We start from the raw sequence: 27,165 nt of genomic DNA, 5'->3' as shown, positions 1-27,165 counted from the left end.
CATGTTATGTGTTTTTCTGTTTGTTTGTTTTTTACGTTTGAGGAATCACTTCAATTGTATTGGATTTGGCTGCAACACTGTTTACCCCAAACGTGTTTTGTGGACTAAAACACTTTACCCACTCCTCCATCTTCATAGTAGTGAGTAGATAATGAGCGAATTTTCATTTTGGGGTGAACTATCCCTTTAACGTCCTGTGGCCCACTGCTTTCTCAAGAATTAGAAAACAGTACTTTTTAAACATTAGGCACAAAGTGTATGGTAAAGACAGCACATAGCATTTGACACTTTCATGCAATTATATACGACAATGTAAAATTCAATTTCCTTCCTTTTTATAATTTCCACAATACAAAAAACCCCACTGACAATAACAAAAGACACACACAGTTGAATCTAGGTCATACTGTATATTATCTGACCTCATCAAGTCCTACTCAAAATTAGGTAAGGTACTCCAGGCTTACCACCTACAAACATATTTTAAGTCAGTTTATCATTTTATAAATTCTCTAATAAGTGTCCATGGGGCACCCAGCCCCTTATCATAACCTTTAAGTAGTGAGGATGCACTCTTCATCGATAAAGAATCCAGGGAATCCTTCAGCCAATTATGTATATTGTAGCCGTCGAGTTTACGATTTACGATTGCTAAGTATTGTCCTCCTGACAGAAAGGAAGGCTTGAGCAACAGTACATTGTATGGTTCCTCAGACTTTTTTTCCATTCCAATTCCCAATATGCACACTACAGGGCATCTGGGATATAAATGTTCATTATCTCCTGTAGAGTATTGGTTACCCTAGTCCAGACCATTGGACAGGATCACTGTAAATGCATGTATGTGCTGATCCTTCCATAGCCCTGCCAGCTTAAATCAGAGGTATCTGGGTCCATTTTGTAAAATTGTAAAAATCCTATTAAATGAAATACCACACACAGTTTTATAATGCCCCCATTTTTTCTAGATTTTATTCACATGTGCATGATTGAATGTCTCTGAATGTTAAACTGTATCCGGCCCCTGATTTAAATCAACACTCAAATTGAATGAGTTTTTCCCTGACACACACATGACTCATTCCACCAAGTTTCATGGACATTGGTTCAGTTGCTTTTGTGTGATCTTGCTTAGATAGAAACATACCAACAAACACACAGAAAGAGGTGAAAGTAACCTCCTTGATGATGGGAGATATGTCAAACCAGCTCCATGAGGTTTACTGCAGACTGTGCAGCTCTTTGCTCCCACAGCCCTCACTGACACTGCAGCATAATTTGCAGTTTCTCTAAATGAAACACCTACAATGGTCTGTGTGACTTGCTTTGTTAATAAATGATATATTAAATATCTTACTTCTAGCAGAGCAGCTGTCCTAGCAATGCATCAGATGCTATAGTAACACCGTCTGCAAGTTAAGAACAGCCATAAGCGTTTTAAAGGATAGCTTCACAAACAGTGCGGTGGCTGGAGGAGCAGTGACAGTTCTCTCTCCTGTTCACATTCACTTTCCTGCATCTTCAGTCTTTGTTCTGTGCAAAGATCATTTCAAACGTTTACATTTATTTATATTTTTAATTTGCAGTCAAACCCTGCGTTAGTTGTTGTTCATTAAGAGTGTGAACATGAGTAAATGCAGCAGTGTTCGTATGGAAACCATGATGTACACCTGACTAGGAACATGGTGAACCTGTCCTTAGCATTAGCTGACCAGATGCTAAGTTAGAGGCTGTTCCAGAGCTTTTCTCTTATTACAGCAGAAGGTTATTAAATCTTTTATTTTCCCACTTGAAACAGTTAAAAGTCAATTGCGTACAAAGAGCTTCACAAGGTGCAAATGAAAACTGTATTAAAACATCATTCAATGAAAGAAAAACTAAAACAACATAAAATTCGGGTAATTTAATAATATAACACAAAGATGCTATTTTTTGTGAATATAGTAGCATCATGTGGGCCATATATTCGGCAGACAAAATAAAACTCTACAGGCTAAAACTATAGTCTACTACATGTAGATGTATCAAATTCAGGGCAGCGTAGTGGTCGTCTCACAGCAGGAAGTTTCTGGTTTGGACCTGACAGCCGACCAGGGCCTTTCTATGTGGAGTTTAGATGTTCTCCCCGTGTCTATGTGGCTCCTCCAACTTCCTCTTACAGTCCACAGAGATGCAGCTTAGGTTATTTGGAGACTCTATATCTCAGCTCTGTGACAGACTGGCGACCTGTCCAGGGTGTACCCCGCCTCTCGCCTGTTACTCCCCAATGGCTTTTTTTTCTTCCACTTTACCTGCATTTAAATACCAGTAGGAAACAAGTCGTTCACTGACACGTTCCTCGATTCACAAAACAACACACAACTGTCAATCTGTAAATACCATTTTTTTATCTCAAAAAAATCGAAGTGGATTATTTAACGAAGGAGTAAACACACAGCCAACAGCTGCTGCATAGTCGGACATGCTGGTCATTTCCCTGCTTCATGAATCAATCACAGCTCGGTGTCAGAAGATGTGTCCCAGCGGTCAGTGACAGTGAGTGACTCATTCAAAACACACTTGGTGAGACTTGTCCCGCGGCGCTGACAGCTACCTGAGGGAGGAGGAGACAGCGGGGAAACAATGATGAGAGCGTGGGAGTGGAGGCAGGAGCAGGGTGCCATAACTGACTGTTTCCTGTGCTGGTTACATGGGTGGTGGTGGGTGTGGGTGGGTGTGGGGTGGGGTGGTCAGACAATGAGAGACCCTCCCCTCCCACTATCACCCAAAACACATTTGCTCTGATCTCGGGGCCAACAGGATCACAGTGACCTCTGTGCACAAACAAGATTAACGCTGGTCTCACTCTTTATGTATTTCTAATAGTTTCTGCATGCTGCTCCGGTGGCCCCGCTTCTGGCAAAGCTCAGTTACAGCAGCATGAGCCAGAGACCAGGCCTGAATGTAATAAACTGGGATTAACATGATGCAACAGTAATAACCCAGATGTTAATGTTTTAATCTCTGGCAGCTGACAGCAAACACCAGGAACCCTCGTCAAAATATCAACAATAACACTGCACACCTTCAACTTCTTGGTGCTGCCAAATACTGAAGGAATTATCAACGTTATCATGTTAATAAGAGAGATTATAATATTGTGTAAATAATTGAGCACTTCTCAATTTCCTATTGCCATTTGCACTCCAACATGTAAGTATTAGTGTTGTGTAGTATTTTATAATTCATATACCCCGCCCAAAAATCCACACACTAAACAAAACAGCAATAGCATTTAAAGCATTCCTTTTTCCCCCTCATTTTTGTATTGTCAAATCTTACAATGATGATAATCGTGATGCAAAGCCCTTTGTAATGTTGTCTTCAACATTTTTGTGATGTGTTGTTGGACAATGGACCTTCCCTCCTCATCCTTTCTGTTAACATAATGTAAAACTTTAATATGTGAAAAATACTTTATTCTGAATAAATCAGTATTAAAAGTAAACTGCTAATGTCAAATCTCCACCTGTAGTGACTCCATCATGTGTTATGGTTCTGTTTTGACTCTGACAGCTCTGGATAAGGGTTAGAGAAAGATCACATTACCCACAAAATGTATTTTCTAGGAGGTGGGCATGTGTGTGAGAAACATGCTTGTGTGTACCGTGCCCATGTGAGAACATCAGTGTACAATAATATGAGCCTTTCCTGCACACAGAAAGAGATGCAGCTCAGGGTCACACAGTGACTTCAGCTCGGAAACAGGCTAATGCAGGAAGGCCTGGAGCTCAGTGCCGGACAATAGCCCATCACATGCGCCCAACGTTGATTCCTTGGTCACTGTCGAATACGCCACCACACAGGAGGAAGTGCTCATTGTTCCGAGCCAGCCTTCTCTCTTTTTCACTGCAGAGGAACAATGGAAGCAGAAAGGGGTAAGGGCAGAGATAGAAGCAGGAGGGAACCTTTGTTTTTACTTGTACTAAAAACAATACTTTGTAAAAACGCAGGAATTCCAGGAAAAAAATTGATTAAAGAATTATGGTTCATGCTGATCCACTATGAGTCAATTGTGTCGTTCCCTGGTCCGTCTAAAAAACTAAATAAAGGTCAAAATGCCAAGAAAACACACAGTGAATGAGATTAGAGCTGATTTTTTATTTGTCAGACCAACATTGGTGACCTCCAGGTGTTTAAATACTTACTTAAACACTAAAGAGACAGAGATAAAGAGTCGATGAGGACAGAGACGTGCAGAGGCCAGGAATAGAAAGAGAAACACGCAGAGAAGAAGGAGATTTAGTGTGGCCGTTGGGTTATCTCTCTGATTGTGCTCCACAGAGACGGGAAATGGTGGCTGTTACACACAGGAAACGAGCTGATGGCGCAGATAAGTAGGGAAAATCTACTCCGGAAATCCAAACAAGTCCATGCCGATGCAGCTGGGGGACAGCAGATGGGACTGCTGGGAGGTGGCATGAGGATTAAAGGAATAGTCTCTTGAAAACACTCAAGGGTGTAGGCGTGAAAGCTGCTTCTGAAAAGTGTGTTGTTTTATTCCTTTGGCTGGTTTCAGTTTTTTCTGACTCTAATATATGTATCACAGTCCTTTAAACTAGCTGTAATCAAACCCCTTCTCAAAAAACCCACCCTAGACCCGGAGGTTTTAGCCAACTACAGACCAATATCCAACCTCCCCTTCCTGTCTAAAATCCTTGAAAAGGTTGTAGCCAATCAGCTGTGTGAGTTTCTCCAGGAAAGTAATGTCTATGAAGACTTTCAGTCGGGGTTTAGAGCCAATCACAGCACGGAGACAGCCTTGGCAAAAGTCACTAATGACCTTCTAACAGCTTCAGATCAGGGATTTGTGTCTGTCCTCGTTCTGTTAGATCTTAGTGCAGCATTCGACACAATTGATCATCAAATTTTATTACAGAGACTAGAACAGTTAATTAGCATTAAAGGAACCGCCCTACACTGGTTTAAATCATATTTTTCAGATCGATTCCAATTTGTGCAAATTAATGATGAGTCATCTGTGCGCACCAAAGTTAACCACGGTGTTCCACAGGGCTCTGTGCTCGGCCCAATTTTATTCTCATTATATATGCTTCCACTAGGAAACATTATCAGGACACACTCGGTCAATTTTCATTGCTATGCGGATGACACCCAGTTATACTTGTCAATAAAACCAGAACAGTGTAATCAATTAACTAAACTCCAAGCATGTCTCAAGGACATAAAAACCTGGATGACCCACAATTTTCTCTTATTAAACTCAGATAAAACAGAGGTTCTAATACTTGGCCCTAAACACCTTAGAGATACATTATCTAATGATATAGCTGCGCTAGACGACATTGCCCTTGCTTCCAATGAAACAGTCAGGAACTTGGGAGTGATCTTCGATCCTGATTTGTCCTTTAATTCTCACTTAAAACAAATTTCTAGGACCGCCTTCTTCCACTTGCGTAATATCTCAAAAATCAGACATGTCCTTTCACAAAAAGATGCAGAAAAACTAGTCCATGCCTTTGTTACATCCAGACTTGATTATTGTAATTCCTTATTATCAGGCTCCAGCAGTAAGTCGTTAAAGACTCTGCAGCTTGTCCAAAATGCTGCAGCATGTGACCTGACAAGAACCAAGAAAAGAGACCACATTTCTCCAGTATTAGCTTCGCTACACTGGCTTCCGGTTAAATCTAGAATAGAATTTAAAATTCTCCTCCTCACCTTCAAGGCCCTTAATAATATGGCACCATTATACCTCAAAGAGCTGATAGTACCTTATCAACCCACTAGAGCACTGCGCTCCCAGAATTCAGGCTTACTTGTCGTCCCTAAAGTCTCTAAAAGTAGAGTAGGAGCCAGAGCTTTCAGCTATCAAGCTCCTCTCCTGTGGAATCATCTCCCACTTTCAGTTCGGGAGGCAGACACCATCTGTACGTTTTAAGAGTAGGCTTAAAACCTTCCTTTACAATAAAGCTTATAGTTAGAGCCGGTCCAGGCTTGTCTTAGACCTGCTCTTAGTTATGCTTCTATAGGTCTAGAAGGTCGGGGGACACATGACACACAGAGCTTCTCTTTCAAGCTTCTCCTTCCTCTTCTCCTTCCTTATCACATCAAAGAAATGAATATCTCATCAATACATGTTACTGACTTCACTTCTTCCCCGGAGTCCCTTTGCCTTATCGTCCGCAGATCCAGGGCCGCAGCTGCGGCCACATCGTGGATTATGATGGTGGATCGCGTATCAGAGATCGTAATGGTGGATCCAGTATGGCGGATTCTGTATCGTGCTGGCTGATCGTGACAATAATGGCGGATCCTGTATCGTGTTGGCATCTGATAATGGTGGTGGACCACGATCGAGGTGGCTGCTGACCATGGACTATGATTACAACAAGACTGCTTGATGTATAATATTTATCCTCGGATCCTCGACCGTTACTGACAATAATCCATCAATTCATTGACCTTCAGTTATGCTTCAAAATGTTTATTCTTATCAATGCTGCTAAAACCTTTATCTTTCTGATGTTCTCCTTTACACTTGACATCTATTGCACTTGTGTCCGTCCTGGGAGAGGGATCCCTCACATGTGGCTCTCTCTGAGGTTTCTACCTTCTTTTTACCCTGTTAAAAGGTTTTTTTAGTAGTTTTTCCTTGCTCTTGTTGAGGGTTAAGGGCAGAGGATGTCACACCATGTTAGTTTAAAAAGGCACAGAGGTAATGATGTCTGATCTACTGAGCGGGCTACATGGCTTTCATAGTACTGCCATACAAGCCAGTAGACAGTCAGATTTACCTTTGGCCTCAGTGTACCCTCAGGTTCGGCTTGTAACGCTATTGCAATTAAAAGCCTGGAACACCTGATGACACAAAGGTACACAAATGAAGATATGTCACTAACATCCACCGGAGTCTGCATGAACGGGACCAAAGGTGTTATTGATGTGTAAAGCCCTATGAGACAAATTGTGATTTGTGAATATGGGCTATACAAATAAAATTTGATTGATTGATTGATTGATTGATAATATCCCTCTCACAATATATTTGCTCGCACTCTCCTCTGTATGTGAGAGGTTTGGACCAGGGAGGACAATCTGTCCTGAGCACAGTGAATATTTCACTAGACTTCCATTGTTGTGTTGATCTTTTCTGAATGACATAATGGTAAATGGTTTTGTATTTATATAGCACTTTTCTAGTCTTGGTGACCACTCAAAGCACTTTACAGAACAGTTTGCCATTCAACCATTCACACCCACATTCATACAGTGCATCTATTAGCAGCACTTTTTTTTCTATGAGGGGCAATTCAGGGCTCAGCATCTTGCCCAAGGACACTTTGTTTTGCAGATGAGGAAGACTGGGATCGAACCTTCTGGTTGGAGGACAACCGCTCTACCCCTCAGCCACAGCCTCATTCCGATCCGACATCATCATAATCAAGGTTTTGTTTTAGGAAAGATAATAGTTTCATAGAAACGATAATCTTGGTTTTCAGTCAACACAGTAAACAGGAAATTTTCTGCTGTTAGGAATCTTTAAATAAAATAAAGTTTAAAAATAGATACAGCTAGCCACAGTGTGAAGTAGAGTGGGATCATGGGAGTTGTTGTCCTCAGGGCTTGTGGTTCAGGAGCTGAATTCTCCTCAAAACAAACAGAGCCATTGATTTAATCCAGTAACAAACTGAATACAGAAGCTTTTATGTTGAAAATCTTTGCATTGAGAATCTGGAACCATGAAACGTTTGAGGTTTTACTTTGTACATGAAAAATTGCTAACAACATAGTTGACTTTGACTATAAAGCTGCTGTGAGCCGAGCTGCTGCTGCTAACGTTTGCTCAGAATGTTTCTCTGATAACTTTAGATCCAGACGTCCAACGACAACAAATCTTCATGCTGTTTAAATATGTATTATTAAAAATCACAGAGGTCTTATAAGTGTGAAATTGGACTTGAAACTGGATAAAAAGTCCATTTAGACTTCTGTCAAACAAACACTACACTGACACATGCACAAAGGGAACATGATGCCAGTGACAGGTGACCAAATGAAACACACTGTTACCTTAATATAAAATGACATATTTCTCCAGATTTGAATATATAATAACACAAATCAACAACATATGTAACAGAAGTCTAGTTCTTCTTAGACTTTTAGAAAAGTTACATATTATATCTTTTAAAATGATTGGGGTCACGTTTAAATGAAACCAACAGTGAGTGTGAAAAGGAAACAGGAACAAACTTTAAGATATTTAGGTCAAAAATACAGTCGTAAGAAGGCTGAATGAAGCACAGAACAATAACCTGATTATTCTTTCAGCATTTTGAGGTCACATATGAACACGACTGCTGGGACATGTGTTGGGGCAACATCGATGGACCACAGCCTGGAGGGGTCATATTGAAGAGCCCATTGACCTCCATGTTCAGTGACATGTATGTAAAGTGTGTCTCAGTGACAGCACATCTCACTGCAGCAGCAGATCAGAGTTATCGCACATCCATCATCCATGCTGGAAAGATGCTGACATGAACACTGACCCTGTGGTGTGGGTTTAGTAACGCTGATGCAGACGCAGTACTCACATCCTTTACTTTACACAAAAGCACTAATAAAATCCTCCATTATAAGTACTGTGAAAAGACGTTCATTCAAAATGGTACTTAAAGGGGACATAGCATGCAAATTCCACTTTGTTAGTGCTTCTACACGTTAATGTGGGTATCTGGCATGTCTACCAACCCAAAAACTCTGGGGAAAAAACACTTGCGCGTTTTGTTATAGTTCCTCTAAGTCAGAAACGTCATGCTTGAGCGACTCGATTGAGCTTCCTGGGTTTTGTGTCGTAACAAGGCACTGGAAGTCTCCTACATGGCCTTGGCCCACCCCCACACACACTGGTTACGCCCGGTTTACACCGGGCCTTGCGAGGCTGCGAGGCAGCGCAGCGCCGTTCCCAAGCACGCAGCCTGGCTGTTCACACGGGACGAGCATTTCTCCGCTGGTCAGCCCGCGATTCACTCACATGTGGCATTTGTCTGGATCGTTGGGACTGGGAGGCTGCAGCAGCTGCTCGGGCGGACCGCTCGCTCTCCCATGCATGAGCTGGAATTTGTGTCAGCGCCACACAGCCAGCAGTGTGGAAGACTTCCGCAGTGTTCAGCACTACTGTAACACGGGCACAAACACACAGAGCCCCCACTCGTACGCCGGGTTTACACCGGACGCGGACGCGCAGCCAGCCGCCTGGCTGTTCAGGGGCGGGACATTTCTCCGCGCTGGTCAGCCCCATAGACTGTATATATAAGGTCAGCCCGCGATTCTGCTTTCTCCGCTTGTTGTTGTACCCGTTGAATGTCGGGGTTCGGGGTAAATGATGGTCTTCATAGCCCCCCCCTCTCTTTCTCTCTCTGTCTGTCTGCTTGTGTGCTTGTAGTGGATGGGCAGAGGGGGACATTTAATTATGTGATTGGGAAAATTAAAACTCCAGGACAACAGAAGGGGAATACAAAGTATGGGATGCATATTTGATAATTTATATCATATAAAATATGTAATTTATATCGTTTAAAATCATGGGGGAGAGGGGAGGGGGAGCTGGCTCATTAGCATTTAAAGGAACAGGCACTCAAAACAGGTCACTCTGTGGAGGGCTGTTTTATACAGGGTAAAAAGGGTGCTGTTTGAAATGATCCTTGTGGTATTTTGACCAAAGTATGTTACAGACATTTCATTAAGACCCCAAGGAACCATATCAACTTGTGGTAAAATGGGCATGCTATGTCCCCTTTAACTGAAAAATAACAGCTGAACAGGAAAATGAAGAGAAGCTTTTCATGGCTTTCCAAGTGTGGAGCTGAATTGACACAGGACGACTGTGCTGTGATGACGCTCTGAGAGCTGAGTGACTGCGTCACGTCCGCTGTTTGTTAGAACAGGTGGAATTAGTCACCAGAGGAAGAGGAGGCTCAGCGGACATCACAGCCCAGTAACACAGCACATTTACCTCTCATCATGGCACGTTGATGACTTTCTAGTGCTGGGATTTCCTCAACTCTGAGTCAACAGTCAAGTCATAATTCTCAATGAGCTGCCACTTACCTTCGTCTTTCATGTTACGACGGCTGCAGCTTCCTGTGAACATAAGTGGAGCTGATTCTGCAGTCGCTGCAATTAAACCTACTTTATTATATATATATATATATATATATATGTCACATGACAGACATTTGTTGTTACCCCTGCTAAGGAGGTTGTGTTTTCACCTCTGTCCATTTGTGTGTTTGTAAGCAGGATTGCGCAAATCCTACAAAATGTATTCCCAGAACTCGTGGAAGGACGGGACATGAACCAAGAAAGAATCCATCCAATCTGTTTGGGTAGATCTGGACAAAGGGCTAGATCCCCAATTTTATCTTTCATTTTCTTTAACTTTGCACGAGAGAAGCCAATTTTCCAGGAAATAATTCACGGATGTTGATGAAAGAATCTGCATGTTTAGCAGGTGTATGGAACTGAAATATATGAATGTGTGCAATTTGGTGCAGATCAAAATGAAAATCCAGATCTTTAAATGTGGTTTCATGGGCGGTTGGGTTTTTCAGCTGCTGTAATAAATAGAGCTAGAGACCTGAGATAGAGTAGTAATGTGGCCTTAGATATGAGACTTAATTGAATTGAGTGGACTGCGGCAGGCTTAAGCTTTTTAGGATTTAGGAAAGAACTGGATGAGACATGTGGCTGTGGCTCCAAAGTTTTTTCTAACAAAAGATCTTACTACATAATATGCAAGTTTTCTTTTTGGAGGAGACCAGATTCATAACTGTGATCATGAAGCTTTTTTATTTCAGGTAGACTACATTAACTTTGAGTTTGTGTTAAAATGATGCATGTGTGGAAACAGGTCAGCAATAAAAAGTATCAATATCTGTAATGATGATCCTATGCGGCTGTTCCAAACTTTTTATGGTTTTGCTGATTCAGTGAGTGACAGCAGTGCGACAACACACAGATAATACTGAAGTATAATATTGAACACATAGAGTGTGTGGTCTCAAACTTCTGTTGGTCACTGACAAGACAGCTTCCATGATTGATTACCAACTAATATTAAAGACGCCTGCTGACCTATGTGCCAGATATTGGTACCGGACAAACGCAAAACACAACATCATGCCAAGGCCGCACACCTCTCAAAGTGCCAAACATCCAGTGCAGGTGACATTTCATTGTGGATAATAAAAACAGTTGATGTGGAAAGAGGAGGAGAATGTTCCCAGTGGCCCGCAGAAACAATGGAGTGGAAGGGAAGTGATAAGAGACAGGACATCCTAACACTGCTGCATCTCAGACCTCCCACCCACTGCCCACACGTCACCAGAGAGCCATGCAGCAGCTGTCAGTCAGCGTGGCAAAGCACAACCAAGACTGACAGCAAAAGAAGAAGAAATAGTCATAAAGTACTTTGAAATGCATAGTTCACAGAAAAATTCACTCATTATCTACTCATCACTATGCTGATGGAGGGGTGGGTGAAGTGTTTGAGTCCACCATGTTTTAAGACTTAATGTGCTCCAAAGTCCACCTTCACTTTCACACGCACACAAGCTTTCGCCATCGCTTTTTCTGGTAGCGGACATTTAGGCTTAAAACATGGTGTCAATGACACCGTTTCGAGTCGAATTTGATAAAAGATTCACCTATTTTGCTCCTCATAGGTGGAATAAGCTTTGGGACTCCTTTAAATTAGACACCTTTTAATACATGGAACAGACTCTGTTTATATATGATGAATACTGCTGTTTTTATGAATTTTAAGGTAAAGGTGATCAGCTGAGCTAAAGTGAGTTGAAGTGAAGTGAAGTCCAGCTTCAGCCGAACCTCAACTTGAGTTTAAAGAGCTGGAGATTAGCTGAGAAGAAATAAAGTAAAGTAGTGTAAAGTGTCAAGTGAGTTGAGTTTGAGATAAAACTGAGCTGAATTGAAGTGAAATGAAGTGCAGTTTACGCTGATCCAATTTAAGTTGAGCTTAGTGAAACTGGAGCTGTGTTGATCTTGGTTTACTTTAATCAGGGAAGTGAAGCTAGGTTTGAGATTGGCTGCGTTGCACGAGGTGAAGTGAAGTTTGTGTCGAGCTGAGTTAAAGGTAGGGTTGATAATTTGTCTCTGAAACACTTTTTATCTTATTTGTTGAAATCCTCTTCACGTCCCAACATGAATCAATAAATAGTTGAGTCTGGAAAAAAAGAAAAAAGTGTTTCCCTGTGCCGGCTTTTCCAAATGTTTGCTATTAGCTGATTTTAGTAAAGGGAAGTAGAGTGTTGTTGAGCTTAGTTGAGCTGAGTGAGGGTGGAACTGGAGTTAGGTTGAGTAAGTTCATTTAAGTTATGTTTAAGTTTGGTTTAAGTTAATAACACCACCGGTTAACAATTGGTTGATTTACTGTAGTTAAACTAATCTTTACAAAGTGATAGTTCACTCTGGCTAAAGGCAATCTAAGTGTTTCTGTATCAGCACTGACACAATGAGCTGGAAGTAAACAGTCAGCCATAGAAACAGAGGAGGAAGCATCTGGCCCACTGAGAACATGCATTGAACCATGTACACACACACACACACTGGCAGCGGCCACAGTCTTGACTGTAATTAAGATTGTTGGATTTGTGATATCAAGCCAACAGGAAAACTGTTTTTTTGACCCACTCACCTACTACGTGATGTAATGACTTATTCCCCTTCATGTGCACGTGCTTGTGTGTGAGTGTGTGTGAAATAATGAGCTTTCCAGACTCAGAGCTGATTGTGTTTTGTTGCAGGAATGTTGTTTGTCAGCATGTTGACGTCCATGCTGCACCGACACCTGCTACCTCTGTCCGAAATCTGAAAATCATCAGTTTGGTGTCATATTATCAATTCAGCAGGAAACTACATGCAGCCAGGCCAAAACAAAAAACCCACACACACCATGCAGAGTTATTTTCAGTACTGAAGTCATTAAAAGTGCAAGAACAAATATTTACTATTGAGCACAAGTTTGCTCCTGTTGTGGTTATGTGAGACTTTATCTCAGCAGCCAGCTCTTCCTCCACCCTGTTTGTGTTTATATGCTGTGGCATCCCAGTGGGTCAGTCAGCAGGCAACCCCCCACCTCCAGGGCCTGATACCAGTGGTCTGACTCAGACTCTCTTTATGGAGCAGCTTCATGACTAAAGCTGAAAGACTGAGATTGGGCATCTTCCACATTAGCAGAGTAATTACAGAAGGTGTGGTCTGGCTTTTTATCTACACGCACCAGTTTGTCTGCAGTAAACACAACTGGTCACAACCACACGTGACACTAACCTCTGCACAGGATGCTATTCTCAAACTGACCAGTTTCTCATCTCAATTAGATGATGAAGAGGAACCCGGAGGAAGTCTGGGCGTGATTGAATTCAAATTTAGAACGATTTAGAAAAGTAAAAAAGAAAAACTGGTGCCCACTCTTCTTCTGGACGTTGTCTGTGGTATTGCACTGTGCTGCATAACACTGAAAAGTGTTTTTAATATTTTGTCCAATTCCTCCACGGGTCAGTTTTTGGAAACCGACCTGCACCCTCAAATCTCCGCGCCAGACCCGGCCCGCTTTCTGCAATCATCTCCAAACCAAAGCTGCAGGAGCAACGTAATTTAATACATATGCTACATACACAGACACAAGGATCAACTTATTTCTGGCTATGGCCTCCTTGTCTCCCCTTCTCTTTTTGGTGGTTGAGCTGTGTGCTTCCTCAGCAGCCACGTGCCTATAGTTTGTGGCTATCAAAGCGAATACATTTTGGCACTTTGTACAAACAGCAAAGCCACTGAGAACATATTGACTAGGTTTCATATGAACTCATTTAGATGTTGAAACTGAACTTGAAACAGCCATTCGTGGTTCCCAGATGATGTACGTTAGGCCCAAAATTAAAAGTTGTTTACATTCCTACAAAGCTGATAGCCAGGAGTCAAGCTTGGGTTTGATTTCATTTAACGTGTGAACGGTTACAGCCCAGCATGCTTTGCTTCTGGCAGCTCAGCGTCTCTCATCACTCTGTTGACGCTGCATTATGCATAGGATGTGTATGTTAGGTGGACTGCAGCCATACGTCTCTGTGGTGAGTCCACTTAAAACACAAAAACAAAAGGGGAGTTGAGGGCACTTTTCATCAACAGTCAGAACACAATGGAGCATTTCAACATGGTCGCCTTGTCCGTCACACACAGTGCATCCTGTGTGCCACTCTCTGTTTGTCACATGCCAAAGACTTGGGTCAAAAATATCAAAAAATGATGCTTGTGTGGTCTCAGGGTGGAAGGATCAGTGGCTCAGTTTGAGAGAAACTTAAAACTCCAGAATGATAGTTCCTTGATTCTTTATTATTAATAATAAAACGACTAAGAATGTTGCTATTATTATAATAATTATAATTATTATTATTATTATTATTGCATACATCTCAGTGAAACATAAAGTAAAATTTCAATACCATTTTGAGTTGGACAGTTGAAATAAATGTGTTAAAGCTGCATTTACTGTTTGTAGAAACAAGCTGTGAATAAATACAACATCACTTTGACTTATTAACTAAATGAAGTTGATGTGTTGTCAGTCTCATCTTTTCACATCCAGCAGTTACAGTAGTATGACTTTACGTCTGGAGTGATGTTTGTGTATTCCCTCTCTTTTATCTCCGTGTTTGGCCTCCTCCACGTCCAGAGGGAAACATCTGGCTCTTTAGCTGCTCTATAGAAGCTGCAGTCCACTGCTCCAAGGATGTGCTTTGGGAGGATATGCCCATGTTCCCCAAATATTGATTCTTTGCGGTGTACATCAAGGTGTCTGTAAAGTGGTATTTCAAGCAGGATGGTTTATTATTATCAGCCCGAATACTAACTTGGAAATCCTGATAAACTGCACATTTCTGCTTCCATGTCAGCTGCTCTGCTTTCCTTCTCCTCCCGCACACTGAATCACAGGAAGACCCCACACATCTGCTGCTCCGATGGTAAATAAATACTCTCACACACACCGCTGCGTTCACGTGCGTGCGCGCGCGTGTAGCACGCTGCCGCTCCCGTGGAGCCCTCATTGGCTGAGACACAGATGCTGCTACTGCTGATTGGCCCAAAGTTTGCGAGAGGTGTTTTGCCGGAGGTGCAGCAGCGGCAGCGTCAGCCTGATGGTCCCATAAATGAAAAGGCTCAGTGTCAGCGCGCCAACTCATTGTGACCAGAGGCACCAGGAGCAGCCAGCTGAGAGGAGAGACCACCGCCACGACCCCGTAACCTCACCTGTCTCAGCAGCGCGTCGGGGAGTTGGAAAGGCACAGCCATGCTTGCTGCGTGCTTGGAGTTCCTCGGCCTGGCGCTGTGCCTCACGGGCACCCTGCTGGTGATGGTCGCCTGCGGCCTGCCGATGTGGAAGGTGACCGCTTTCATCGACTCCAACATCGTGGTGGCGCAGACCATCTGGGACGGCCTGTGGATGTCCTGCGTGGTCCAGAGCACCGGGCAGATGCAGTGCAAGGTCCACGACTCGGTCCTGTCCCTGACGCAGGACCTGCAGACGGCGCGGGCGCTGACGGTCATCTCCGCCGTGCTGGCGGTGGTCGCCCTCACGGTGACGGTGGCCGGGGCGCAGTGCACCAACTGCCTCAGGGAAGAGACCCTGAAGGCAAAAGTGGTGAACACCGGGGGGGTCCTGTACATCTTCAGCGGCCTGTTCGTGCTGGTGCCGCTCTGCTGGATGGCCAACAGCATCATAGTGGACTTCTACGACCCGCAGGTGCCTCCGTCCAAGAAGCGGGAGATCGGGGCGGCGATCTACATCGGCTGGGCGGCCACCGCGCTGCTGCTGCTCGGCGGGACCCTGCTGTGCTGCTCCTTCTCTCGGGTGGTGAGGGGCGCGTATCCCATCAAATACGCCCCCACCAAGACCATCACCGTCAACAGCGACTTTGACAAGAAGCATTATGTGTAGAGTCGAAGTTTCACATTGGGGACCTTTGGTTTTCGGGCTGAGCTGGGACATTTCTGCTGTTAAAGTCTGAGGTGGTGCGTGCCAAAGGGCAGGGTCACGCCGAAGTGATGCTCAACAGACAGTAAAGCACATTGTGACTGTAACTCTTGTACTATGCATGATCTGAATGTCATTTCATTGGAGGTTTTTCATGCAGCAGAAGTTGTTGGTGCTGCGAGTGTTGTAATCAGGTCAGGGTGCAGGTCGGGTCAAGTGTGGACCCTCAGCTGAATATCTGCACAGCTTCATTGTAAATATAGTTTGTTCTTCCTCTGGCCTAGTTTTGCTCAGTTCCCACAGCGAACATGCAGCAGACAGTGGAGCCCATCAGACCGACGTGCACTCGTGTTGTGATCAGAGGAGGGAATTTGCATTTGAATACATGTACAGTGTTTTGACCTTCATGTCTTTTTTCAAGTCTCTCAATAGACACATTTTCTAATAAAAACATGTAACTGTCTTTCCTTGTTATTCATTATCAGATGTAGGCCGATGTTTTTATTGTATTTTAAAGATAGATGTGATTTATGCAGTCATAATTAAGTCAAAAGACTTGTAACCCCTAGCCTGGGATTACAAGTCTTTTGAGCAATTTAGAAATTTGACATTCTTAGCATCATAAGACACTGGCTGAATAAATATTTTGACAGATTATTTCTTTTATCTGAAAAATATTGGAGGACATCAGAAGGATAACAGATAACCTTATTATTATTATTATAGTAATTTCTAAAGCCTCATCAGGTTTATTTTGTGCTGCAACCGATTGGGTTTGAAGTTTTTGGTAATTAATTAATTCTACCCTGAAACTTAAATTATGATCCCATCTAAAGATTACAAAAAATTACAATTCACTCAATATCTACTCATCACTATGCCGATGGAGGGGTGGGTGAAGTGTTTGAGTCCACAAAACACTTTGGGAGTTTCAGGTGCCAACAGTGTTGCAGCCAAATCCAATACAGTCCACACTTTTAGCCTAAATGTCCGCTGTGATCCACCACAGACAGAAATAATGTTATTTAACTTGAAAACATCATCAGATTGTGTGAGCCTTCATAGGTTTGTGATAAACACTTTATTACATCCATTACAAAATAGATTTAGCATGTGTTCAGTTGTTGATTGTGGAGATGCAACAGTGGAAATATTAAAAGGGAAAGGGGACAATTAAGGCTGCAGATGCTTATTATTATTATTATTATTATTATTATTATTATAAACATTCAATCCCACATGAGATACAAATTAAACATTTTCAGTTAGGACAGTTGAAATAAATTTCTCACTGTTTGTAGAAACAAGCTATGCACTTATAAAAATTGATGTAAAAGAGTCTCATCTTTCAGCATCCCATAGTGAAGAGCAACATCACTATTTGTGTGAGTGATGTAAGTGTGTTCCCTCTCTTTGATCTCTGTGTTTGGTCTCCACCACCTCCAGAGGGAAACACCTGGCTCTTTAGCTGCTAAAAGCTCCCCTCCACTGGTCAGAGGATGTGGTTTGGCAGGATATGCCAATACCTTCCCCTAACCCCCAAATAGTGATTCTTTATGCAGCGCAGATTTTAGTGCCACTACAAAAGCCAACATGTGAATCCAACATCAGTTTCACTTCTATAAAAGGGTCTAAGTTCACCTGAGAGAGGATTTCAGGAGGCTGGGTGTATAAGTCTGTGCACTTGTTTGTGTGTCAAATAAAGGAAACAAACAAGAGTCAGAAAATGACGTCAAAATATTAAAGACCCTGGCTCGCACACCCTGACTTTGCGGTAAACGACCTGTGCAGGAGCACTCGGACCCGGTTTGAACAATGCACCCAGCGGACAATCACCAGGATCAGCACAATCAGCAGGGTGCAACTCCAGCGTCAGGAAGCTTGACCTGGAGCTGGGCCACAGCCGAGCAATCAGTGCCCTCACATGGATAAACAAAAAGAAGAGCGTGCACGTGCACATACACACAAACATGCTAACAACACGGCAGTGTGCACACATGAACACTGAATGGGCGGGATGGGGCGGTGGGGGGGCGCACAGAAAGCAAATTCACATGAAAGGAAATCCCCCAGTTAGAGAAAAACCAGGCTGAAACTGAAGTCTGGCTTGAATGAGCTGAACCTGGATTAAACCATCGGTACTACTTGCCTAATCCTAACCATTACCCTAACTTTGAACTTAACCTCAACATGTCTTCACCTTAAAATTGAACGATTTGATGATTAAACTCATCCAGCGTTCAGGACGTTTGATCAGAAAAGTTCCCCCTCCAGACGGGGATGAGTTTCTCTTTAGAGGCTGACGGATGGAGAGCAAGGTGCAGGCAGTAAGTGGATCTACCCAGGGAGGGAGTGTAAACCAGTGAGTGAACCAGTCACAAGTCTTTAATGTTGTATGTTATCTGCTTTTTAGGAGAAAGTACAATTTTATGATAAATTAAACTTGGACTCAACATACATTGAGGTTTGGTGGTGAAATTAGAGCGATGTAGTGAGTGAAAACATTTTGTGTCAGAATAAGGCAGTGATGCACATACTATTCCTGCCTGACTCACTGCTGCAGGGTTCCTACATGTGCAGGACTGAATTGTGCCTTAGGACAGCTCCGAGAGTCTAAACTGGAATAGAGAAGATTGAATTTAAACATGTGCTACCAGCTAGCTGACATTTTAGTTTAAGACATCAAGTTAGTCAACAGATCTGGTGTTTGTGTTGAGTTATTGATGTAGGCTATCTATGTAAGGAGCCAATAAATATTGATTCGTGGATGTTTAGTCATTTTAATCATATTTTGTTATATTATATATTTTGTTGTGCAACTGAGTAGATAAAATGTAGTGAAGTAGATAAACAGGAGAATTAAATACTCAAGTCAATCCTCAGCTTCCATCACGTTTACTAATGCACTGTAATGAAATCCATCAGTAGCATCTACCAAGTATTGTAATTTAGTTTTTATTATCATTTGCACATAATAAATTACAATAAAATATGTACACATATGTCACAGAGGCACAAGAGGTCTGTGAAATCAGCAGATACAATTCATGACACAGCCTCTTACAGCCTATGACAAGCTCAAAGATATATCTGTTTGAATGTTGAGGCAGACGTTCACATTATCATTCAAATATCAGCTCTAACTTCCGTCCACAAGGGGAAATCAGAAAACAGCCACGTAAAATGAGAGTAAATGGTTACATTTGATTGGTTTTCAGTGAGTTGTGATTCAGGTTGAAGCAGAAGTGGGTCAAGAAACATAAAGACACAGCGTTGCCCCCTGGTGGTTAAACTTCCTAATAGCAAGCACAGAGCAGACACAAAGATGTGACTCATGTTCTGTAGGAGTAATGAGACAGTGTCTAGGCAAAATGAAGCCTGGTGTAGATTTTAAAAAGGGTCAGTTCACATTTCTGTTAAAAACTAGGTGAGCTTGTTAGTCTGTTTTGACATTCAAGACAACTGTGGTGAGTCCTCCCCTGATTGAGATATAACTAAACTAACTAAGTAACCAACCTACAACTAAATACCTTAAACTGCCACTAGTACCCAGACCTATGTCGCCTTAAGTCTAACATCAAGCTTTCAGCCACATCTCATGGTCTTCATCAGTGACTGGGACATCGATCACATGATAACAGGTAACAGGGCTCCTTAGTCTTTCTGCAGCCAGTTCCATTCATTTAGTGATGACCATGTGCTGCATTGTTCACAACGTCAGTGATTAACTTAGCTGATGTTGACTGAATGATAAAGTACATCTAATTAGTTGTGTTACGTTTACTTGTGCAGTTGAGTGAAAGAAATTTCATAAACCTGCGATCAATGTGAGAAAATATTAAATTTGAGTGAACTGACCCTTTAAAAAGGCAAAGCACTTGTATCCTCTTTAAGGCAGTTGAGGTAACTTGTTTTTCATTTACAGTTTTTAAAGTGGCAATCCCTGAAACTTTCAAGTAAATAAATGTCTGTTAAATTACCGTGTGCGGCATAAATTCAGATTACCGTTGTTCAGAGTGATGGAAAAGGCAAGTTATTGACTGACTTCTTTATTAAAATGTCAATAGTTAATCACTAAAATACCAGGAATCAAATCTTCTAGATTGCCACTTTAAAATTATTCCTGAATTCCCTTGAATATGACACAATGGAGATAACGGAAATGTAAAATCAAATAAATCTCCTATACAGTTCTGTACTGTAGTCTCTGATCTAACACTGATACAGTATTAAAGAGCTTAATCACACTGGCTTCCCTTTGTTTCTGGATGATTCCGTGTCTCTTGGTTTACTTATCTGATTCCAGATCTGGGATTAAATCTCCATGTTAAGCCAAAGGCACTGACAGAAGTGTGTCTATGGCTCATATTCCTTTAGTAACTGGCTGGCGATAACCAGTCTCTGGATCTCACTGGTGCCCTCGTAGATCTCAGTGATGCGAGCGTCACGGTAGTGCCTCTCTGCAGGCATGTCCGCCACGTAACCCATCCCACCTAGAACCTGGATCGCCTGATTTGAAGTGCAAATAGACAATGTAAGACAGTTGTCTGGAGGGTTTTTTCAGTATCGTGACACAGTCATCATGGTTTAGTTTTCTTACCTGATGTGAGCACAGCGTGGCAGCTTCAGATGCTGACAGTTTGGCCATAGCTGCTTCCTGCAGGAAGTAAAGCAGAGGGTCATTTACTGTGTGCTGGACTGAAAGTAAAATGTGTGGTGTCAGAGGCGTCTGCGTACCTTAGTGAAGGGTTTCTTTGAATCCCGAAGAAGAGCAGCCTTCCATGTGAGCAGACGAGAGCTCTCTACTGCCACAGCCATGTCAGCCAGTTTGAACTAAACAAATTATTTGATAAAAAAGAATAAAGATCAGATGTTGATAAACTATAAGAATTAGAAATGCTAAATACTTATAAGGGGATGGTTCCAGCATAAAAAAACCTTGGCGGATTATTGCAGACACTTCAGATGTGTTTAATTTCTGTTTTTAATATATAACATGGTATCTTAGATCTTCTGGGATTAACTGTTGCCTTGTATCTGAAGCCGTTTTCAGACATGACCTCTGGGTAAAATACGGACAAATTGGCTACAGCGTTTACCCACAGTTTGCCTTTCACAACAGAGCGGAAGGTTTCTCTGCAAATGTTCACAACTGCAACAAATCCTCCACATTATTCAGGCGAGAGGTGGAGCAGCCAGGTGCAGCAGACAGAGACAAGAAGTGATGTATTAACTCCGCTGCGTAGACCGCAGGAGTTTGTTAACAGCAGCCCAACACTGTCGTCAGCTCTCATCACCACAAACGCTCTAGACATCTTCTTCAGTGTCTTCTATATGCGTGTCTCAACTGCGGAGCGTCTGTCGGACATTTGCGTTCAGACATGCACCTCCTCCAGAGAAAACACGGAGGAACTGCGGATTCCAGTGCATGTATGAAAGCAGCTCGATTGTGTTGATTGCCCTCATGGACGTATTTCTAGCTTAGTTACCATGTTCCCAGATCTCAGCACAAATTTACCGTAATTAAAGCTACATAGGAGTAACTAATTGTTTTCTTTAAAGCTGGTCATGCTGTAGTTTGGAATAAGTGAACAGATTGGTGGTGGTGTTACCTGTATGGACTGCAGCTTGCTGATGGGGGCTCCGAATGCAGTGCGTTTGAGTGCGTAATCTGCAGCACAGTCCAGAGAAGCCTGAGCGATACCCAGAGCCTGAGCTGCGATACCGATCCTTCCACTGTCCAGCGTTTGCTGTGACACAGACAAAGACGTTAAATCACCGCTCCTGCAGGGACGCTTCAGTATGGCTAAGTTTTAATAAAGACGTGTCACATTAAAAGATTGTGTGTTTGTGAGTTCAGTTTCAAGTCACAGTCACTAATAAAGGCAGACATTAAACATTGAGGACTAATGGAATGACCAGTCCTCTAATAGCTCACACATTCACACAGAGAAAGTGTTACATGACATTACTGTCAGTAATGTAACTGATTTTAGCAGCAATAGGGCAAAGACTGGTGTTAATTAGCCAAAGAAAAGTTGATGAGTTAACGGAGAGGATTTAAAAATCAAAATATGGTTTAAATATGTTGAGAAAATTAGAAAAGGCCTGTCATTAACAATAAGAAGTCAGTTTCTAACACAGCTCTGATTCTTTCTGCAGCTGAATTTTCATTATGTCTCTTTCCACATGAAAACGCTCTGAATCGTTATCCAAAATAAAGCCATCCTACATGCTACATATACTTTTCACAGGAAATTAAACAGCATATAAATTACTCCTACAGGTCTTAAACAAGGAAGAAGGGTCATCTGCTTAATCTCATACAGACTTGTCACATGGTGACACAAGTATGTAGAGAAAGATTGAAGTAGATGTTCACAAACTTGTAACCAGGACTTGTTAAATAACACCTTTTCATTGGATTAACAGTTCTGAGAAAGGTTTGATCCTCCCTAAGGATTTTTACAGAGACATTTTTAGTCAGATCTTCATTTTACTATGGAATAATACTGGTATAACAGGCTCTATGTAAATGCAGTTTCTGTGCAACAGGGAAGTAAATACTTTTAAATACCATGGCGATCTTGAATCCAGCACCGCGAGGACCCAGCATGTTGCCCAGCGGTATCCTGCAGTCCTCAAGGATGATGTTAGCAGTGGATGAGGCTTTGATGCCCAATTTATCTTCCTTCTTTCCTAGAGAAAGCCCAGGGTGTGGCATGGGGATCAGGAAGGCACTGATACCCTGCACACAAAAAGCAGTTACGACCAGCGGGACAGTTATACTGCTCAGTTGAACCACAACTCTTCAGCTCTTTGCTCTGAACATTAAAATGTGCTGCATCGTGCCTTGTGTTTGAGTTTCTTGTCAGTGGTGGCGAACACGACTGTGGCAGAGGCGTCCCAGCTGTTGGTGATCCAGGCCTTGGTTCCGTTGAGCACCCACTCATCTCCCTCCTGATGAGCCATAGTGGAGGCAGCACCTGCGTCACTGCCATTACCTGCAATATTAATTGAAATTGTCTTATTTAAAGTAGGAGATGTTAGGAGAAGGCGTCATGGAGTCAGTGTGGGATCACTGAAGAGACAAACAACAGAGTGAGGAGATGTTCTCAACAACCTGCCTGAAAAACTGCAGGTGTTCAAAGGAGAACTCGTGTTGGTGTAAAGACAAAGGGTGATCACAGCATATACACTGTTTCAGGTTATATTCAGCTCACTGCACGTAGACGGTGGTGGCTCAGCTATTTGTACTTCTCACAATAATATTCAGGTTTTCTGCAGTAGTGTTTTGCTCGGTTGCTTCAGTGTACATCTTCCCCGCTCCCCGCTCTAAAACACATACATCCCCTATGCCTGCGTGTATGTTTACACAGATCTTCAGAAAAACAGTATTCCAGCTATGGACAGATCTCTCCACTAATGTCATCCCAACACCACATGAGGGACTTTATCTGGAAGGCTGTTGTTCACTTCTCCAGTAGGGCTCCGTAGACTTGGACAATCTACGACAAGTAGGAGTGACGCTGCGCTGGAGGCCCATCGTGGAGCAATATTTGAATATGAGAGTTTATCCCTGAAAGAGGGAGCATGATGGGTTTTTAAAACAGAGACTAAATCAAATGCTGTCACCCTTTGTTCACACTGAGATGTTAACAACAGCAGCTCAAAAGTCCAAGTATTTCGAACAGTGAGTTTTGTCAGATTGTTGGTATAAGTGCTAAGGAATCAGCATTGTGTCCTTGTCTGTTGTGTTTCAGACTAGACTTCCTACAGCATGTGCTAATTGCTGGTATGGCAGCAGAGCTTTCCAGCACATTTGAAAGCAGTTTATTAATGCACATACAGATGTATAATATGTGTGTGTGTATAGGTTTTTTACCTGGCTCACTGAGTGCGAAACAGCCCACCTTCTCTCCGGTGGTGAACGGTGTGATCCACTGCTTTTTCTGTTCCTCTGTACCAAACTTCAATATTGGTCCGATGTAGAGAGACTGAGAACAGAATCCGATTCAGGTTCACTCTTCTGCACAGCCAGATATGCTTTTACTCAAAGTTCCTCTATGCTGACAGACTGCACTCACATTGTTTACAGAGACCACGACTCCGGTGCTGGCGCAGCCTCGACTGATCTCCTCCATAGCCAGACTGTAGGCCAGGTAGTCCATCCCTGCACCACCCAGCTCCTCTGGTACCTCCATGGCCATCACCCCCATCGCCCCCAACTCTTGAATCTGGACAATTGCAAGAACATTGACATATTTGATACCACCTCCTGAGTAAATACCTGGCTCTTTAGCTGGTAAATGCTCCTCTATGTTGACCAGCTGCTCTCTGACTGACTCTACTGCTTGCTGCTGAGCAGGTAGTGGACAGTGGCACATTCAGATAATAATTCATCGCTACCAGAGACACCTTTCACACAGCCCTTTTATATTGCCATTATAAAAAATATAAATTTTGGCCATTTTAAAGTGGCCTTCTCTTCTACACTGGTTTTTGCAAAACACTGAATTGTAATAACAAAGATGGGACAATAAAGGCATCAGACTCGGTCTACTGTATGAGCGTGTACCTGTTGGGCAGGGTAACTGTGCTCTTTGTCGAGTTTGGCGGCGATGGGTATCAGCTCTCTGTCAGCATAGTCTCTGCAGGTCTGCCTCAGCATCTGATGAGTCTCTGGTAACTCTGCTAGCTGAGACAGACTTCGACAGCCACTGAGACACAAGCCTAGAGCTGAGGGAGAGAAAAAACAAAAGGTTTCAAAACTGCATATAACCTTGGATGTGGGTTATTGTAATGGAGTGATATACAGTATTTAACTATTAAAGTACAGTGGTTTTTGGACTGGGTCCAGTGTGGTCTAGATGGTAGAAAAGCAGTCAAATTGTCCTTAAACGTTTCACAAATCTGAAGCTGTGAATCCAACAGCAGTCGTAAGAATCGTGGTTTTTATGTCAGAGATCAAGGTCAAAGCATTGGATTGGATTCTTATGCCTTATAAAATCAAATGAATAAAACCATTTGGATTTTGACCAAACCTTAAATGCAGTCTTGGTGGATTGAGACATATATAAAAGGAGAAGGATGGATGGAAAAACACTGGCCAACACCATCCGAAATATCTTCACAAAGGTCGGGGCTTAGAATATCTTGGCTTTATAACTCTTTGAAAATTTGTCTAATCTTTATAAATCTTGATAGATGTCTTCAAATTTGTACCTGAAGACCCAGAGATCAAAATTAGCTGTGCACGCTCTGGAGGCACGTTTTAGCCAAAACTTTAAGTGTCATATAGCATCATAGCTCATGACGCCTTTAAGTAACCCTGATTAAACTCGCTTGACATCTTGTGCTGTCCCCCTGAACATACATCAAGTTTCCTTCACATGTGATGAAGGGGATATGGTGTTACACATCTTAAAACTGAATTTAACCAGCTGAAGTGACTTTGGTTGTTTTCTCAAACCTGAAATCTTCTCAGTGTTTTAATTTATAGTGCCATTCATAAGGACCCCACATAGTTCATAAAACCTGAGCTCACACTCAATTGAAGTTATTTTTGTCTTGTTCTTATTTTTCTCTGCTAAAGGAAATCAGGTCAGCTGCGTGTGCAATTTCTTAAAACATACTTCAATGTCTTTTTCCTGATTTAAATTAAATCCTATTTTTAAATATATATTTATAACTATTGCCATTTAAAAGTGATGATTTTATGGATTATTTGTTTTACTTGTTGCCTTGTAATGTGTTTTTTTGTAATCTGGAATCTGAAAAGATCTCTTTGAACCAAGATTATCATATAAAGATTACTACTTTTGAATGAGCATTGATCAGATACAACTGATGTGCAAATGTTAGGGGGGAAATTACTTCTTTTTTGAACACATATAAAAAAAGTGTTTTTTAATTCATTGATTATTAGTGTGCAGAAAACTTTTTTTGCCATTAAAGCATCTTTGTGGTTCAAGGACCTGGTGTTACAGAAAATATTAAAAAAATATATATATATCCACTGTATGTTCTTGTACCTGCTTAATGAATAAAGACAGCTAGTATGAGCATTGTCCTCCGCGGTCATGAAACATTTCCTATTATGATCTTTAATTGTTCAGCTTTTTTCCAAGCACATTTTGTATCAACTAATAGTCTTTAAGTACTGACACTGTTAAGTGGCCTGTGTCACAAAAACATCACGATCACCATGGTGCTCTGCTGTCCGAGCTTTGAACCCCATGTCCTGTCGGTCAGTGAAGGCAGCACCGGCTCAGTAGTTGGCCAGTGTGCTATTTAGGTGAAAGGTCATCGTCCACATCAGTCACCTTCGCGTCAGTGTCACAGTTTCGAACATGTCAGAAACCCCTCAGACAAACACTGACACGAGGGTGACTGATGTGGACGATGACCTTTCACCTAAATAACACACTGGCCAACTACTGAGCCGGTGCACCTAGCCGGCTAACTTTATTTAGCCAAGGAGCTAACGGCTAAATAACGTGATTTAAGGTGTCACTCCGTTACTTGCGTCACTTGACTGAAGCTGGTTCACAGGTTCTTTACAATCTGGTGTTTATCTGGTGTTGAAATGTTGAAAGTCAAATGTCCTCAGGGCAAACACTGGCTTCATAGCAGGCTAAGCTAATTGTGGCTCTGTGGTATCCCAGTGCCCGTGTAATGCTAATATGAGGCTAGCAGTGTACCCCGCGTCCTTGTTTCTTGTTCAAACCTCTCGTTGTCCAGCGCGTTTCGTGTGCTCACCTTTCCTTGCTTTGAAAAGTGCAGCCATGTTTCCTTGCTCTCAGTTGGATGAACAACACCAGGCTAACCGCTGTCTCCCCAGGAGCTCACCAAACTGCTGCCTTCAGGTGCTGACGGAATTTCTATCTGTCAACTTTGACGACGTATTCAACATTAATGGGCCAGCATATTCAAATAACTGTTCTAAAGCCTATTTGGTTTTGCTCACATGTTATCATGACACATTTATTTGTCCTAAAGTACACAGCCATGAAATTATAACACAACTATAGCACTTTCAAGGAGCTTTCAAGGAGCTTTCAAGGAGCCCTGAAGGCAACATGTGCCCCAACTTGACACCAGAAGGATAC

General features: G+C 42.3%; 2 protein-coding genes across 2 annotated transcripts; one reads left to right on the top strand and one right to left on the bottom strand.

The window, feature by feature from the left end:
• The first annotated feature begins 15,194 nt into the window (after nucleotides 1-15,194).
• Nucleotides 15,195-16,517, top strand: cldn5b (claudin 5b). Its single transcript, XM_035141378.2, has one exon. It carries the CDS (start codon nucleotides 15,371-15,373, stop codon nucleotides 16,016-16,018), a length of 648 nt encoding a protein of 215 aa, XP_034997269.1. The 5' UTR covers nucleotides 15,195-15,370; the 3' UTR covers nucleotides 16,019-16,517.
• A 2,473-nt stretch (nucleotides 16,518-18,990) lies between these two features.
• Nucleotides 18,991-26,932, bottom strand: acads (acyl-CoA dehydrogenase short chain). Its single transcript, XM_035185014.2, has 10 exons — nucleotides 26,816-26,932; nucleotides 24,633-24,793; nucleotides 24,142-24,291; nucleotides 23,940-24,051; nucleotides 22,907-23,058; nucleotides 22,632-22,802; nucleotides 21,667-21,804; nucleotides 20,792-20,887; nucleotides 20,655-20,711; nucleotides 18,991-20,563 (listed from the first exon to the last, which is right to left on the bottom strand). Exons 1-10 carry the CDS (start codon nucleotides 26,841-26,843, stop codon nucleotides 20,411-20,413), a joined length of 1,218 nt encoding a protein of 405 aa, XP_035040905.1. The 5' UTR covers nucleotides 26,844-26,932; the 3' UTR covers nucleotides 18,991-20,410.
• Between the last annotated feature and the right edge of the window lie 233 nt (nucleotides 26,933-27,165).

Source organism: Hippoglossus stenolepis, chromosome 18, assembly GCF_022539355.2.
Source record: "Hippoglossus stenolepis isolate QCI-W04-F060 chromosome 18, HSTE1.2, whole genome shotgun sequence".
NCBI lineage: Eukaryota > Metazoa > Chordata > Actinopteri > Pleuronectiformes > Pleuronectidae > Hippoglossus > Hippoglossus stenolepis.
This window is presented reverse-complemented; position numbering and strand designations above follow the sequence as displayed.